Below are 18,713 nucleotides of genomic sequence, written 5' to 3'. Positions count from 1 at the left end.
ATCAACTTGGAACAAGTATTTCAAAGTTCTGTCCCGCAGGAAATGCACTGAGTAAGATTTGTGTCATCTAGTTTACACAAGTTATTGAAAATCCTAATTTTAATAGTAATGGTCTTTATAAAATACATTCTTAGTCAAAAATGATCAAACAGTTCTTTGGAAACTTGTATTTATTCCTTTGCATAAGACTTTATAAAGAAAGCACACTAATATTTTAAAAGGTGAGTCCATATAAATATTTCTAATGTCATGTTTGAACTTAAATACTTAGAAAACAAAGCTCATGCTTCTCTGCAGCAACTACAAGTAAGCCACACTACCTTTTCCCATATAGCTGAAAACAAAATGAAAATTTGAGTCCATATGCTTAATTCTTGCTTATAAAAGGATTCATCAGCCTACAAGGGGCTGAGAAAGACAAGAAAAACTCTGCACTGCATGTGGCATAGGCAGCAAACTGGAGCCCACACATGGTGTGAGACAGCAGCTCCCATGCTGGCAGCACCCATGGTACCTGGAGCTCACTGCAGAGGGAAGGATGCTGCCTCACCCCTCGGCAGCAGCACTGCGGGTGTCCTGGCTCCCAACACGCTGCCACTGGGGTGCTCAGCCTCCTAGCTGGCAGAGAGCATCATCTGGCACAGCTGGAAAGCTGCTAACCCTTCAGTGCAGCTTGAGGTGCTTAGAGAGCAAGAGGAGCCTCAGCTCTGCACAGCAGCAGGAGGTGAGATGAGCTTTAGCTGGGGCTCAGTGCTACCGTGGCAAACAGGGAGGAACAGTGAGAGCTCAAGAGATGGGGCTGATGAGAAAAAAATGGAGAAGCAAGGAGACCTAGCTACAAAACAACCAGGAGAGCTTCAACTGCCTTCCTTCCTTGAGCTTATCACCACAAAGTCTTATCTTGGAGCAGAAAGCCACATGCCTTCCTGCAAAAACAGCTTCCAAATGACTTCCACGTTGCACGAATCAAGTTTTGCATAACTCCTCTGCACTTTCACGATCACAGTTGAGACAATTGCCAAGAAGCACCTGGAGGTCCTACACACACCTGCCCCGCAGGCAGGAAATCCACTGGACTGACTCCAAGTGCAGATTTGCCACACCACAAAGCAAGAAGCAGCTTTTCTTGAAGACCAGGAGACCTAAAGAGCTCACTGTGGTTAGGAGAAAGCCCTAAAATACAGCCATGCCTTGCTTCTCCAGTGGGATGTGAGCAATATATCTGCTGCATACACTCACATCCAGCCCGCATTCATATGCGGACAGCTGAGCCCAGGGCAGGCAGAGCCAGGGCATCCAGGCACTGGCACTCCAACACCACAGCGGGGTTAGGAAAAGAGGGCAGGAACACCACAAACAAAATCCAGCCTGCAGAATTAATGTCGTTACGTACCCCTGCCCACCCAGGCAATACAGGTGCTCCTGGCTGATAATACTGGAAGGATGCACAGCTGCATCCTGCTCCATCAGACCAGGTTCAGTGACATCTAGTCCTGGGTGTTGAGACTGAAGAGAATCTTGTGCTGGATCAGGGAAGGTTTGCATTGCAAAATTAAGATTTTTTAAAAAACAACGAACTCTTGAAAGAAAATGGAACTTTCTACTTTTATCCTTGTTCTTTTTCCACCTCCTGAATGGTTTTTCTTCCTTCCTTCCTTCCTCATTTCCCAGGCCATTAATTTAACATTTTTTTTTCTTTTAATGAACACCTTTTTCATCTTAAGTCAAAAGCACTCAACTCCTCTTTTGAAGTCTATTTTCAAGTAATCATATAATTCCACAGGGGGAGGAAGGTATAACAGTAAATCATCCAGCAACAGGTATGTGTAGCAAAATGCAACCAAACTCATAAGACACAGGCAACCACAGAAAATCTGTTAACACAGCTGTTAATTGACTCCAAAGACCCCGCACAGATCTATAACTGAGGGGCGCATCTGAATGATGTTCAGAGTCAACAATTGCAAAAAAAGGGATTTGCAAGATCAGATATTTACAGACCACCCAAAAGGAATGAAAGGAATCAAGCACTACAGAAACTGGATCTACTAAATCTTTTGAAGATTTTACAGGACTGAGAAAGCAGCACCCAGGGTGGAAATACCCTGCTCAAATTCACCCGAGTACAGAGCACACTTTTCACTAGGACAGAAGTGCTGTATCCAAGCTATTCAAACAGGGACACAGTCAACAACATACCTCCACAAAAGGTTCCTCCTGGGCAGGTCTGGCACAATAAAGAATTCGAATATTCAAAGGCATTTGTTTCCCTTTCATCATCTACCACTTTATTTTGCAGCATACACTACACTTCCCTGCTCTAGTGGCAAGAGCTCTAGTTCACAAGCATGACAGATGGTTACTGCCCGTGGCACGCTGTGATAAAACCGCCTATATGCTTCTCCACAGTTACACTTTCGGTTTCCCTGCAAGGGAGAGTGAAACTAGAGTAATCATGCCCAAATTTGGACTTTCAGTAGAGATTTCCCGGCAGATTTACTTGAAATTCGTAAAGCTTGAATATATTACAAATAAAGCAGACACGCCTTTAGAAGCTCTTTCCAACTATTTTTCTCCCAGTATATATTTAAATAAAACAATGAGAGGCCCAGCTCCCAGTGTGGCCAGATCTCTCCCACCTCTGTTCTTTGGATCACTGTCCCTCCTCTTTCATTTTGGTTTTATGAGAATGGCATGCAAATAACATCTGAACAGTGAAATCTACTGCAATATATGACTACACTCAGTGCTGAGAAAAACAAAGAATAGAGAGTCTTTTTTTTATCTTGCAGTTCACAAAGAACTAACATTAAGAAACTATAGAACTGTAAAAATAAATTCTATTTGGGATAAGCCATGACGCTGCTACCTCTGAAATGACAAGCTCCACTCCCAAGCTCCACTTTTGAACAGGACAACTTATTTTAAAAGGAATTAAAAAAAAAAAAAGGGCAGTAGAATTTTAAAAAACAAGTTCAGAATTAAGACAAATACTCAGATCACTTCTTAAATCAAGGTATTTCCCACTTATGGATTTATCTCTTCAATTTATCCCATTTATCTTTAATTTATCCCATATCCTTAGCACAGCAAGTGCTTCAGTGTTCAGAAATATCATTAAAAAAAATGTGTATTTCCAAGAGTATTTCCATTAAAAAGTAGGCTTTGTGTCCACAGGAGACAGACAGATAACAAACATAGGCGCACCAAGCAGTTAAAACAGATTGCAAAAGCTCCCATATGAAAAAGTCAAAGTCTGAGGATAAAACTTATCCATCTCACAATTCAAGCAGCACTGCTGCGTGCACCTGAGAATCAAGGGCCTGGCACATCACCACATACTGATCAATTTTAATCAGCACATAGGAGTCTGTGTTGGTGTTTATGTATACATGAACATTTTGGAAATTTTATTTGGAGCATATAAACACAATATAAATTTAGCAATACTGACAACATACACCTGTACAGTTTTGCAAAAAAGCTAACATCACATAACCAAAATGTTTACACAACTTCTGGTTGCACACCAGAGAGCTCCCAGTTGTTTGCCTGCTCCTTCTACAGAGAGAAGAAAGGAGGGCTAAGGAGGGCTGTGGGAATATGATCCGTTTGTGAGACAGATACAAGCCTTATGGACACTTCCATATGAAGCAGAAAGCGTTACAAAGAAAGACCATAAAGATCATCAAAGAGCAAGTACAGAGATTCTTAACAGAGGATGCACACTTGAGATGCACACGCTTTATGTAAAGGCTTAAAGCACTCACCTCCCAGCTTTTAGTAGTGGGCTCACTGAAGAAGTTGTCTATCATGTCAAGCTCCTCCTTTTCCACCACAACAAAACCTTGCTCTTTGGCATCCTTCCCATATATTTCTGGTGACCACTGAACAAAAAATGTGTACAAGTGATCCACCCTGTGAACAGAAGAGAAGGGGACATCTGCTGCTCAGTGGTCCACAAACACAGCACTGTCACATAGTACAGAGATTTGGCCCAATAACAAAGAAGGGACAACCACACAAATAGGATACCCACGTACTTCCACGCTCACATATCACACAAGGCCATAGCTCCCTCCACCTGGCACCTTCAAGCATTTCAAGGTTTCTCTGTTTTCACTCCACACAACATATTTTTCTCCTCCCTTTACTATACACACAGTCAAAGCATCACTGTAAACCTAACATTGTAAAACTAACTGTAAAACTAGGACATTAGGAAAAAATTCTTCACAGAAAGGGTCATTGGGCACTGGAACAGGCTGCCCAGGGAGGTGGTTGAGTCTCCTTCCCTGGAGGTGTTTAAGGCACGGGTGGACGAGGTGCTAAGGAGCATGGTTTAGCGTTTGATAGGAATGGTTGCACTCAATGATCCAGTGGGTCTCTTCCAACCTGGTTATTCTATGATTCTAAGCGGCTTGTCCAATTCATATCAAGAAGCCAAACTGACTAGTATTAGGGTCATACTCACAAAACTCCATAAAAAAATCACTTTACTTATTTACTCTGACCTCCTGCATAGAACAAGCCATAAGAGATCACCACTGAAGTCTACACCACACTTCTAGCTGCCCTCTAAAAGTTAGAGACTAACTACAAAACTTCATTCAGTTAGCATAATGAAAACAAGCAGTTGCTGACAGCTTCACTAATGATATAGTAACAGCAGTGAATGCACTTCCATAAGTGTAGTCAGCTCTCAATCACTGTATTTAGAGATATGTTCTTTGACAACATTTGTAACGAACAGTGAAACAATTTCTAAAGAAGGAATTTACGCAGTATATTAAAATTAAAATCAACACATACAATTTCAAACAGGAATGGTGGACCCACTGTATAAGAAGTTGAATTGCCAGCAAAGTAAAAGAAACCCTAATTAAAGAGGGCAGATAGAAAGTATCTTTCTCCAGTTATTCACCAGAAAGTTTTGTCTGACAATTCCTTGAGCAATAAAAACAATAAACATTTTAGAGAAATTCAGACATTCCTCCCCTATATTTCAAGTTACTTGGGTTTCCTATCTATGAATAAATAATCTTAAAACACTGTTGCAGCACTGTTGGATTCTGTTGAGGGCTACTAGTATAATTCCAGAGACCTTTTTCCAATTGATCCTACATTTATTTGTTCTATGTTCCTACCAATGATGTAGAGTGATGTCAGTTCTAACTGCAGAAAGTAACAGCCCTTCAGTTGTTGCCCATTCATGCCATCTATGCTAATTCACAATCAAAGTGAGATACTGGACAGCTTGATCTAGGTGGATGTGTCCCTGCTCATGGCAGGGGGGTGGAACTGGTTGATCTTTAAGGTCTCTTCCAACCTGAACTATTTTATGATTCTGCATTTAGAGGGGTTTGGATCACTGTGGCCTCAAGAAATGTGGATCCAATTTCCACTACCCTCAGAAATAACAAAGGATTGGCTTTGCTTCATCATGGAAATGTCCTCTTTATAATGAAAAAGGAACAAATTAGCACTGCCATCAGTTTTTTTTTCTCCTTTGCACATTTAGAAATGCTTCTGTGGTGCACAGCTAACAGACCTTCTAGAAAAGCTTAATTTTTTCATATCAAGTAAGAACTATACCTGTGAAGTGCTTTTAATATATACAATAAAATACAGTTTTAGTATAATTGCGCTAAATTTGTGAATGCCCAACACTAGTTCCTGGGGCATCAGCAGCCTCCTTTTATTGAGAACAAGTAAGGTAGGTAATGTTGATATCAAAGTAAAAATTCAGCGGCAGTTCATTCCCCTGCAGCAACACACACACAAGAGAGACCAAGGTAGTACTGTGCAAACAATCAGTCTTTGGGATAGTTTTCACCAATGATTCACTGGAAAATGCTGAACGAGTGTAACCCTCCCATTGCCAAGGGTTTCCCCCCCTTCTTTGTGAGCAGCCACATGGTTACTTACAAGTTTGCATAGATCTAAAAGCAATGGAAGGCACTTCTATAAGCTGTATCATCTCATTTAGTCAAGACTTTCTTCCTACTGTTTTCCCACATCAATAGGTGCCACACAGTATGCCCTGTTCCTCTTCACTTGCTCACAGAGGCTTTGGAAAGGGCAGCACGATCACTTCTTTGCTACCTAATCTGAGTTTTAACTGAAGAAGTTTAACTTGAGCACCATGTGTTTTATCTGCAGCAGTCCTACTCTGTAAAGGCAACTACTTAATTCCTACAAATACCTTTGGAAGAACAATAAAACTACTGGTTACTGCTGTCTGGCTAAGATCTATTTGAAAACACATTCATGCAGGTGGGTGGAAGAGAGCATCTCAGAATCGCAGGATGTATTTTAGTTGTAAGGCAACTCTGGAGATCATCTAGGCCAAGTTTTGCTTACAGCAGAGCTAACTTCCAAGTCAGAAGAAGTTGCACAGTCCTGCCCATTTGCAGTTGTGCAAATGTCCAACAGAGATTCCACAACCTCTCCACAGAACCTGTTCCGTGCATAACCAGTCTCATGGGTTTTTTTCACCTTTGATGCATGCAGCATGTGATCTGAGAAGGGTCTGGTACCATCATACTTTCTTCTGAAAGTCTCCCCCGCTTTGTCAACCATGTGTCTAAGAAGAGCGGAATAACCACCACTCAAGCTGTTAGTAATGCTCTTCGTTACACTGGCCAGCAAGAAGCAAATTATTCATTACTGCAAAGACACACCACTGACTTCAGTTGGCTCTCAAATTCCCCTTCTTCTTTTCTGCAGAAACTACACTCCAGGCCACTCATCCTTAGACTGCACCATGGCAGGGAACACTCCACCCCCGCTGCACAACTTTGCATTTGGCTTTTCTGAACTTCCTCATGTTTCTGTCAGTACATTCCTCCATGCTGAGGTCCCTCTGAACAGCAGCCCTGCAACCCTCTCTAAGGTGTGAACACTCCCCAAATTTAGCGTTATCCTCCAAAGTGACAGAGGCGTATTCTGTTCCAGTGCCTGTGAAGCTGATGAAGGCACTGAACAGTACCAGTCCCCAAGGAATAAATACCAATTGCACTTGGCTGCCACTCAGACTAGCTTCCAGCACATTGAGCCCAATGGTCCAGTCAGGTTTTCATTCACCTGGTACCTGTAACAGTCTACCTGTCCATGTCACATCTCTTCAATTTGGCTACAAGGATACTACGAGAGACTGTGTTGAAAATCTTGTTAGAGTTACAGTAAAAAAAAAAATTCTTTGCTCTCTCCTTGTTCACAGAACTATCTCGAATAGAAAAGTTATATGGTTGGTAAGAACACAACTTGCCCTTGGTAAATCTACAACAGACATTCCTGATCACTTCTTGCCCTCCATGTGATTGGAAATAGCATCCATAAGGATGTGCTTCATATTCTTCCTAGGGACTGAGGGAAGCTCATGGCCTTGTGCTTTCTTGGGTGGTCCTCAATTTTTCTGAAGGTGGCTGCAGCATTTGTCTTTCCAATTATTAAGGACCTCTCCTAGTGACCATAACCTTTCAGAAGATGATACAAAGCAGCCTTGCAATAACACCAACCAACTTCCTCAGTACACTCAGAGTATTTCCTGTCAGGCCCCATGGACCTGTATATGCTTAGTTTAAGTAGCCCATAACTAAGTTTTCCTCTACCATGGACAGATGCTAAATAAATTCAGACACTTCAGATATAAGGAGTGGCAGTATATAATGAGAAATAGCTACTGTAGAAGTGAGGTAATTTTGAAAGGGGATGCAGAACATCCCTTCTCTGTCAATAAAACTGTAACACTATGCTATGGTGGTATTTCCAAGCTACCAAACTGGAAAAATTAGAAGCAATTTTTAAAGTGAAAAACCACTGCTTGAGGAACTCTCTTCCAGCCAAATTGAAAGCTGTTAAGGACATCTATCCTACAACTCAATAGCTGTTTTGATGATCATATGCTTATGAGTGTGTTATGCAGTAAGAGAGAAACATCAGTAAAACTTAAAGTACTGGGAGAGGAATAAATTCAGAAACTTGTAATCACTCCAGACAGAAGTTATTCAAAAGGAAAACATGATAACAAGAACCTTTTTTTTTTTGTTGTTAAGGAAAAACAACCTAGGAGACAAAACAAATGAAAGATGGAATACGGATCAAAGAGGGACTCCCCAGTTGCAACCCCAATAAAAGGAAAGTGAATATGCTTACAAGTATGTTTACAGTAACATGCAAACAGGGGGCACAAAACAAACACAAAAAGAGAAGTTTACAGTGAAGGAGATACAGTCAGTAGAAAACTAATTTTGAAGAGTACAAAATATGACAAAGATCACGACAGCAAAGCGATAAAATCAGGTAAGACAAAAGCTTCATGGAGGGTTTATGCCACTACATTGCTTAGTGAACTGGGTACAACCAGCCGTGTATGAACACATCCAGAGGAGCACACACTGAATAGCAGTGAGCAGAGGCTGCACTTCAGGATGGTACTTGTTCCCTTGGCAGAAGGAGCTTAGAGACCTGAGATTACGATTCTGAATCTTGGATCAAGAGCTCTGCACCAGCACACTGATGACAACGCTTGGTGCAATTCCTGAATATACCAAGAAAGTAACATTCAGCAGAAGGAATGAGATTGTGTTTACGTTGGTATTCAGCACTTTGGTAATCATTGCTGGAATACTCTGCCCATCTCTGGTGCACCATTCCCAAGTCATGCTCAAGTGTTCCAACATAAAGACGAAAACCTACCCACCATACAGCAAGAGAGAAAGAGTTATTAAGTTTACAGGAGGAATACCCTGCGATAGCCTACATTAAGAGGAACTGAATCTTGAGGATATAATCCCAACCAGGGACTGGAAGCCAGAAAAATTAAAGTAGGTATATAGCACACTGAAAAAGAGCAAAGGCAATTATCAACAAAAGACACCAGATAGCTTGTCAAGTTACATTTGATCCTTGAGGGTGAACGATAAATGATTTTTCTTCTAAAAGATATACTTTAATTTAGGAAGTCCCAAACTGACATTATCACCACCACTATTTCTGTTGATATGGCAACAATATCCAGCTTCTCTGAGGTCAGAGGCAAACCAGTTTTCCACAAGTGAATATCTTCAAGGTCAGTCACAGGTGAGAGGGTGGCTACTCCCAAATTTGTGTTTGGGTAGTGGTGAAGAGTTTGTACATCCTGTGATACACGCACAAATGCCAACTACAGCTCCCAGTCTAGAAACAGGAATTAATTCAGAGGAGTCCCAAGACTGTAAAAAATATGTCTCACTAGATGACGATGATCATCTTGAATCTCATGAAGGATAAGTTACTATAAGCCCTCATAGGCTTATATGAGACTATATAAATTTATATGAGCCTTCATTATAAGGCATTAAGCTAGATAAAACAGGTTTTCATAGGTTTCACCTGTATAGTTTAAAATCTTATTTATCAGGAATACTCTATTTGCAGAAAGCTAATTCAAAAGAAGTCTAAATCTAAGCTTTATGCTACCTATGCCATTCCATTAATAAGAGCATGGAAGAGTGGTCCTTCAGCATCAGGACAGTCTTCATCATCATCCCTAATGCAAAGCCCTGCCTAAGTGCACAGAAGCTTCACATAGGTATTGACTCCAGCTACCTGTACTGCAAGTTCTTCAAGATCTCAGCTTCAGCTGTATTAACTACAGGATGTTACGCATTAGACACTGGAGTCACAACCAAGGAGTGTTTTGCTCTACAAAAGGAAATCCTGCAGAAACAGTAACATAAAACAACCTAAAACTCAACCAGCTCCCTAAACAAAAAAACATGAATAAATCAGTGCAGCAGGAAGCTAAGACTGAAAGAGTTAAGCAAGGTTCAAGTTCTGTTACTTCTTCTCCTTGAAAATCTGCCTACTCCTAAAAAAGAAACTTCCAAACAACTTCCCTCTTAGCAGCACGATCTCAGTGTAAAGCCTTTTACGTCAACTTCAATGCAAAATATAAATTCAGAAACCAAACCTGCCTGCCAAATTTATGTTATAGATAATCAGTGAGATTTACTTATTGACTGAGGAACTACTCAATGCTAAAATGAGGAAATTATTTGTTAGGACATATGTTTATAAACAAAGAAGTTCTGCATTACTATCTCTGTCCCAGAGCAAGGTATTTTCCCCTGCAAGACCCTGAGGAAATCTGTAAAAATTACTGACCTACCACTACTGTAGGGTGGAAAACCTACACACCATTTAAATATAAATACATGTAGTAAGAGCAGACACAGACTTACCCTCTGATACTGTAAGCTATACCCATTATAAGATGTCTCACCAAAAAGTCAGTCTCTCTATTAGTGTCCAAAAGCATTGGTGCCTCTCTGCTCAGCTGAACCTGACAAGAAGCTGCAGTAATCTGTATATAAGGCAACTCAAGATGCTCATCTCCACCATTACGTGCTAAGACGAGCGCCACAGTGATCAAGCAGGCAAGACAAAGCAGCTATATAGTCACTGAGTAACTCAGTGCAGGTCACAGGGTGAGACACGCCAGGACACACTCAGCATGTGGAAAGCCACGTAGGAAGAGAGAAAATCTATCACAGCCACGAAAGGCAAATGAGACTTAAGACTCATTGACAGCCTTTATAAAATATCAACTTAACAGTCCTTCCTCTGTATTAAAGACGTTTCCAGAGGCTCTATTACAAAAAAAAAAATTAAAATTCTGTAAAGGTAAGTATGTGTCCCCTCACCCAGCCCAGCTTTCCTGCAGCCTGCCAAGGGCAGGAAAGCAGTCGTCTGCAGATGGAAGAGCAGTTATCGTGGGAGTGGTGGGCTACGGGGTCCAGAATGAAAACAGAGCCATTTTCACAAATTGAAAGAGAAGCTATTTTAACAGCAAACACTAAGAGATGATGCAAAATGTCACTGAACGCAATTCAGAGGAAGATTTAACTTATACATTGATAATACACATGCACACCTATTTCTTCACAATCTCAATCTCAACCCAGATGTGGTTTGTTTGTTTGTTTTTAATTACTATGAAGTATTACGATGCTGCACAAGGTAGTGAGACTGCACTGTACAGGAAGTGGTTTACTTATGCTGCTTTGTGGTCAATGAGATGAGTGGTATTTTTGATATTTTCATACATGAATATAAATGGCATTCAAATTTTTTAAACTAATTAAATTTTTTTTGATACATTGTATCAAAAATACATTGCAAAGCTATCCCAAATGCCCTCTGTCCATGCCACTCTCAAGATGCAATGCTGGTAATTATGTACTATGCAATACTAGTAGGAGGGAGGTGATGCATTTTGCTTTGGGAAAGCATCCAAGGGTTTGGAAGAAATACTAACTTGTTAGGCAAAGTCATGTCTTGCATTATGATGGAGTGGGTTTTGCAATTAATTTAATGATTAATTTTGCCCCAAGTTCTATATGATCTTTTATGCACCTCTGTGGTGTTTAAACAGGCATGCATGAATAGCACCAGAACAACCTAACCTTATACTACATTCACCACTAATTCTGATCAAGATCTGAACAGCAGCCTCAACAGCAAACATCTGGCCTGTCAGCCAGCGTGGCCAAGTGCTGCTGCAACAGCTCACTGCAGAAATTATCTTCTCTTCAGCCTAAAAACTGACGTATAAACCATTTGTAAACACTTCAGTTTATATATGGGTTAGGTTCCCTCACTATTCAGAAGATAACAAGTAGAAACGCTGTTTTCCAAGTCTGTGGTAAGAACAGATTTTTAAGATAGGGCTTAATAGATTTACCTGTTGCACAGAGCAATGACCAGAGACTACCTCAGTTCAGCTCAGCAGCTTTCTTCAACCTTAGATACAAAGCAGTAACTGACCTTGTGTTATATCACAGCATCACTCCAACTCCTTTAAGTATTTACTCACTCTTCAACCTAGAATTTCTGAACCCTCCCTTCTGAAATCCCTGAGGAGCCAAGGACTGAGTTCAGCAGATAGCAAGCAAACCAAATGCTATCTTCAGCTGCACTCCTAATGGCCACATTCCAGCTGGATTAAACCTCTCCCCCTTGTCCCCTGAGTCAGCAACTTCTACACTGCTAGTCTGCTCAAAACACTCATTTCTAAAATACAAGAAATAAACACTTATATCAGCACACATGCCACAAACTTGAAAATAAAACTAAATATTCTCAGAAAATATTTTAAAAAAAAAGAAAAAAAAAAAGACTGCATCTCAAAGAGACACCCTGGAGATCAATCATGATTCCTTCTTGGTATCAATTCATGAGAAGTGTGATCACCGATTTCCCTCTTTTGGTTCATCAGACTGGAGACTTGCTCTAGCTGCCTTTTAGCAAAAGGAGGAACAGGGATATGATTGCTCATAGCCAGTGAGCTCTGGGGCAATTTATGCAGAAAATCACTGGCTTTCACTTTTTTTTTTTTTGCTATAGTACTATTTATGCATACATACACACATACAGGCACACAGAACCTTTAAACTGATTTTATAATGATGAAAGGGACTTTATCTGCCTGAAGGCTGAAACAGTCACACCCATTCAGTTTGGAGCGTCTCCCTTTTCCACATCATGCAACCTCTGCAGAAAGGAAATACCTATGTCTTAGCACTAGCATCACTGTAGATTCCTTGCCTCTCTTACCACTGCTCCTCTTTCCCCCTTCCCCTCAGTTTATAGACTAATAGTTGAAACCCAGATAATCTCCCAGTGATTTTATCATAATCTAGCTGTACATATATTGCTCTTTTCATCTTCCAAGTGGTGCCTGACTCCTTCTTCCTTCTCACTTGGAACCGTGCTAGGCCAGTTACAAACACCGCTTTATCTCTCTGGCATGCAATCAAACACGGGTGCACCTCTCCTCATCTCAGCATCCTTGCTGCATTTCACACCTTGGATGACATACAGAAAGTCAGATTCAGCTCTAGAAAGCTCTACATATTTAAAAAAAAAGAGCCAAACTTGTTTTTGTGCTATGCACTGCAGCTTACCTTTCCCGAGGAACAGCAAACCAGTACTCTGGTTGCTTTATCTTTTTACTGTACTGTTGAGACATGGTGGTGCTCTGAGACGCAAAGGACTTTCTCATAGGTTTGCCTACTTTAATGCACAGAAACATTGGAGGAGTCTTGCTCTTCTCCTCTTTTGAAGGAAGCATATCTGAATGAGAGACAAAAGAAATCAGCTGCTTACAGGAAAGTACAAATACCGCAACTGATAACCCATTATGACAAAGATTAATAATCTTGTGCAAAGGAACACTCAGAGGCACCATAAACAAAATTAAACCTGACATATCGTTCAGTAGCAAAAATAGTTTAATAAATCCTCATTAATCCTAAACTGTGGTCATTAATGCCCATTCTGTCACAGCCTGTATCCCATTTAGCTGTACAGCTATGTACAGAATAACCCTGTAAAGCAAACCAGTCAGATGACTGGGCTGGGTACAAACTGCTACATAAAGTAGGCAAGTAAATGGGACAGTGACAGTGTATGATCCATCCAGTCAAAGGGTTCACACACACACACACAAAGCCCAATCAGTTCCCAACTCCGATGGTCAGACAGCCATAAACACACCTTTTGTTTGCATGGGACAGAGTCAAGCACAAAAGCAGCTTAAGTTCCTTAAGTTGCTAGTGTGACAAAAATATTGCTTATTAAACTATAGCCTCAATCACACTGAAGCTGCCTCGTTCATTTTAGGAGTACATTCAGAGCCACCTTTTTTTTTTCTCTCCCAATGAGAACCATCAGCAAATACAACCAGCAAGATCTAAAACCTTCCAAAAGAAAGGAAAATCATTTTAAGAACAACTGGTTTTAAAATAAAGAATTCCACTCTAATCATCCCCCATCACATGATACAAATCAAGAGTGCATCCACTGGCTCACTGAAGTACCAAGAGAGGAGCATCAGTGCTCTAGGATGGACTAGCGTGTAGAGGCACTGCGCTTTAGCAGAAATAGTAGTATGTGTACAAACCATCTAAACTCGGATTTTATTTTGTAATATGCTTTCCAGTAACAGCCTGAACTTTATTTATGCTAACCCAAAAACCAACCAGGACTAAACAGTCAGTCACCAAGATGCTAAATATATTCCTATTTATCATTTCTTTAAGAGTCCCCATAGCATGAAAGACACCAGACAGATGCAAATAGTGCCACAAATACTTCAATACCGTCCTCTAAAGTAATGCACGACTACTTTGGATACTATCAGAAATACACTGATAGGCTTCACTGAAGCAACAGAAGTTACAGAATGACAATTCCTAGGTCATGAAGCATCCCTGTCAATACTGCAAATGGATGATACTTTACTGTTCTCCTTAAAGCCAGTAAACAGAGGTGAAGATTATATAAACAGCAATCACTGAATATGGAAAAAGCACACAAGCTGCTTGTCAAACTAGAAGCTCAGGGAATTTGAAGGTATTCTTTTTCTCCTAAATAGCAGATAATATAAAAGCATAACATACGAGAGTATAAAAAAAGACCAGATAGTACAGAAAGAGGAAATTTAGAGCAAAAGGTTATCAATTCAAAGGTTACCGTCATAACGCTGTCCAAGTCTCAGAGGAAACAAGGATAACTAGTGACCTACCTTCAATTGGCACTTGAATTTTCTGCAGCAGCCACAGTCTGATTTCTGATTGATTGTCTAACTGTGCTTCTTGACAGGTCTTGTCTAGAGCTGGTACTAACGAAGAGTCCACAGACTCTTTCAGATCCTTTTCCTCTGCTGCTGCTGAGCTGATTTCTAATGAAGGTGCTTTCCTTTCAACACAGCAGGAATCAAGCTCCATACTTTTAACTGTATGGACTTCATTAGCTTGGGACTTTGAACAGCTAAGTGTAAGGTCTATGCCAATTGTTTTATTGTTTTCACCTTTCTGGATTTCAGCCTTGTGTAAGTCTTCAGATGACTGAGACCCATTCCCATCTTTATTGAGGTAAAATTCAATTAGTTTATCTTTCTCTAGCTCTTTCTTAGTGTCCAATGCAGTCTCCACCTTACCTGTTGGGGAACTGATACATTTGTTTACTTCTGGAATAACATCTTGCTTTTCACACAGCTCTAAGTCTAAGTCAGCTTTAGGTTCAACACTGTCCTTTTTTTCCAAGGAATCAACTGTCAAGTGCTCCTGGGCTTCTGTAGTGGGTTTGGTTACCTGCTGCTTAGTTCTCCCCAATTCCATGGGGTCAGCCAGCAAGCCTTCCATTACTGTGATTTTCCTGTCCAACTCTCTATCCATACAAGATGACATCTTTTCCAGCTCAATGAAGTCATCATCTCCTTCTCTCAAAAGGGATTTTTCTTTGGTTTTGATGTCTGAAGCAGTTTTTTCCTCAGAAGGCTCCTTGGCACATGGATCCACAGCAAACTTTTCCAAATGTTCAGTGGCAGTGATATTGTTGGGAAATTCCAGTGACTTTGATTTGATTGAGCCCGTACTCTCAGACGACTGAAGAACTTCAAAATCAGTGGACTTTTCCTTATCTGAAGGCTTCATCTGTTTGGCACCCAGAGGAATGGATGGATCCCCATTCTGTTGCCTCTTTTCCTTGCTAAGGGATTTGAATTTGCTGAAAGGATTGATATCTTTCTCAGAGGACAGGTCTTCCCATTCTCCAGGCCTGTACAGAGGACAAAGATCCTTTGGTATGTCACTGCCAACGAAAATGATGGATGTACATAGGATGTTAAAAGCAAAACGGAAACAGAAATAAAAAAAACTGAAAAGAAAAAAAATAATATACCAACTTAAGCTCAAACTTAACCAAAAATTACTTTTGCCAAAATAAACATACATCAGTGGAAATAAGTGATTTTAAATAAAATGGAGAAAAATACGGAAAGGATAATACTGAAATAAAATGAGTAAGCCACTTAGAATGTGCCACATGGGTGAATAAATGGTACATGTAATAACAATGTGCAAGTCATCAGAAGTTTAGTAACCAAAAAAACACAGGGCACATATTTAGCTGCAGGAATTGAATTCATACTGTATTAATATTATTATTTCCCACACCTAACAATGAGTCAGCCTTTACAACCACCCATGCTTCCCTAGGCAGTACAGATACACTTTTGTGAAGAAGCACACTGGAGGTAAGCTGTACCCCGTTTGAACACGTTTACTGCAAAACAGTAACGGGCAACGGAAAATTGTTGTGTTTATTTCCTTTTATTTACCTCCATAATTCAAATGTACTGTTTGAATGCAGATCTCCTCAAAGATCTCTTTTTAAAGCAGGACAATCATAAAACCTTTCAAAAATAAAAAAACCCAACTTGACAGCATACAACTTGAGCTCTTTATTGCTGTCAAAATGTCTGAGGTGGATGAGAACACGATTCTCATCACTTAGAAGTTAGTAAGAAGTTACTAAATAATTTAATAATGAGCGCAAAATCTTGAAATATTTCAAGGAAAGGAAGGAAGTAGATAGATTTCACTGATGAAACAGGTGTTGTATGCAAAGGCAAAACCTTGCTTAAAATAAATATATAAAGCAGTTCCTAGACTATGCATAAATGGAAGTAGCTCACCCCAGAAAGTCTATTATGTATAATAAATGCTACCAACACATCTCTGGTTCTGAAGGGGAAGTATTCCACAGGATGGTATTTTTTAAGTCCGGAGGATGGCAATTAAGGTGCTACTATTTTCAAAAGTTTTAAATACTCCTCTCAGAACTCTCCTGGTAACACAACAAATGGTCCAAATCTAACCCTCTTCACTTCCACTGAAATAAACCCAGAGATGGGTCAGTGCAAGAGCCCAACCATGGCATGCCACTACTGCTTTTAATACTGGTTTTTACTGGTCCCTTTTGCACTTTGGTTCTCATATTCATGACCCATTTCTCTTTACTGCCACTGAAGTGTTCTAAAAAGCAAACAGAACAACAACACAAGTAGATGATTCCTTTGCTGGCACCTTCCTCCTCTAATTTGTTTTATTCTGCTGCATTTAAACTCCTCCAATCCATTCCATCCCTCCTTTTTCATAACCCTCAGGGAAGAACACTCCTTACGATGGCAATGCGTCTTTAATCTTCATGTGAGAGATGTCATTGTAGAGAGCTATGGAAACAACCTCCTCCATGGGGCAGATGAGCCCATACTCTTCACAGCCATTCTCAATGACCAGAGGATCAGACTTATGTGGGTCAAACATGATATTGTTTGGAGTTACTATCATGACTCCTCCAACTACGCCCTAAAAGAGAAGGAAGAGTTAGCACAACACATGCAATTCATTTATCATTTGGTATCGGATTTTAGGCTGCTATCCTGAAAACAAAAACCTCTCTCCTACCATCTCTACCCCATCACGCCATGTTTGATAAGAAAACATTTTGGTTTCCAATTGCATCAAGTCAGACACTGTAAGGAAAGCAAAGAAAAAGATTGCTTAGTAACACCCATGTACCTGGCTGATAAGAAAGAACATCTAACTACTCTATTTTTATTGCTGCCTGCTACAAGGTAAAACTGAAGATTGTTAATCAGTCTCAGGCAAAATAGGTTAGTGGATTTAAAAAAAAACAAGTAACATTTTATTCTAGATGAAGCCACCTTCATTTGATACATGAATTTATATGCACCCAGGATACCTGAAGGAAGTCTTACTCATAGAAACGTCAAAGTTACTACGGTAAACTACCTTCCAGGTCCCCTTGATCTCCTAGAGGTACATGCAAAAAGCTTCTATATATAAGGAACTGATATGAAAGAGCTTCTCTCTGATCTAGATGCAGCTTCTACCACTGACCCAAGCATATTTTGCACAGCAGAAGACATTTTATTTGTCAAAACATGGTCTAGCCACAGATTCGATAGGAGACTGCATAAGCCATTATTCAGCATCTAAACCATGGAAACTGACCATTTTTTCAAGTTTCACAAAGGAGATTTCCAATGCCCGTCTCCTGCACGTCTCTTCCAGACAAGCTACACTATTCAGCAGAACAACTCAGAAGCTGCGTGTCATGACATATGAGAAACAGAAGCCAAAGATCAACAGGAATGACCTACACTGTAAATACTATTAATTACCCAAGGTAATCTGCAAAGCAAGACAAGGACTGCTAACAGGCAGGCAAAGGACCACAAGTTTGGTTTTGTGTTTTGCTTTTTAAATCAAGGATATGTCAAGCTGGTAGCTTGGCCCTGGCAAGTGAGTACATGTATGCCTACTCCTTTGTAAAGCAAAGTTTGTGTTTATTTCCCATCTGCTTCTCCTGTATGAGTCATACACATATGTCTGGTTTGTATTTGGATTAAAGAATCAAAATCAAGAGCAGAGACTTCTCCCACAGGTATGTAACTCTAGTCAGCCAGAAGAGCAACACATCAGTCAGTAAGCTGTGCTTCCTATCCAGTCACTGCAGGAAACAAGGCAACAAGGGATTTTAGCTGGACCGGCAAAGAAGCTGTCCTGCTTTTGATTTTTCTGACTGCAAATTACTTTCAGTTCTACAGCGATAAAATTGGTAATCTGTATCCTTTGCACCAAGCAAGCATCACACAACAAAGAGACAGTATTCTCCCAATTTACATGCAAGACATTAAGTTGCCCTCTATTACTTAGCATACTGGAAAACTTCAGAGTGGCTAAATACAGTCCACATCCACTGCAGATGAAAAGAAACCAAGAACTGTAGGTGTAAACACAGAATCCTACAAAAGTCAGAACTAAGACAGAAAGATATTTAAACTACAATCATTATCA

At 40.3% G+C, this 18,713-nt stretch overlaps 1 protein-coding gene across 3 annotated transcripts in view; it reads right to left on the bottom strand.

The window, feature by feature from the left end:
• The window catches only part of NCOA7 (nuclear receptor coactivator 7), an 88,759-nt gene that overhangs the window by 5,359 nt on the left and 64,687 nt on the right, over positions 1-18,713 (bottom strand). The window contains exons 8-11 of one of the 3 annotated variants that reach the window (XM_069851820.1): positions 17,014-17,198; positions 14,573-15,639; positions 12,951-13,119; positions 3,771-3,918 (exon numbers count right to left, since the gene is read on the bottom strand). In XM_069851820.1, coding sequence (XP_069707921.1) covers positions 3,771-3,918; positions 12,951-13,119; positions 14,573-15,639; positions 17,014-17,198 — 1,569 coding nt within the window. The remainder of the gene's footprint in view (positions 1-3,770; positions 3,919-12,950; positions 13,120-14,572; positions 15,640-17,013; positions 17,199-18,713) is intronic. The other 2 variants (XM_069851822.1, XM_069851821.1) reach the window with 2 other exon arrangements.

This window comes from Phaenicophaeus curvirostris, chromosome 2 (genome assembly GCF_032191515.1).
Source record: "Phaenicophaeus curvirostris isolate KB17595 chromosome 2, BPBGC_Pcur_1.0, whole genome shotgun sequence".
Taxonomy (NCBI): domain Eukaryota; kingdom Metazoa; phylum Chordata; class Aves; order Cuculiformes; family Cuculidae; genus Phaenicophaeus; species Phaenicophaeus curvirostris.
Note: the sequence above shows the minus strand (reverse complement) of the source record. Positions and strands in the feature narration are given on the sequence as shown.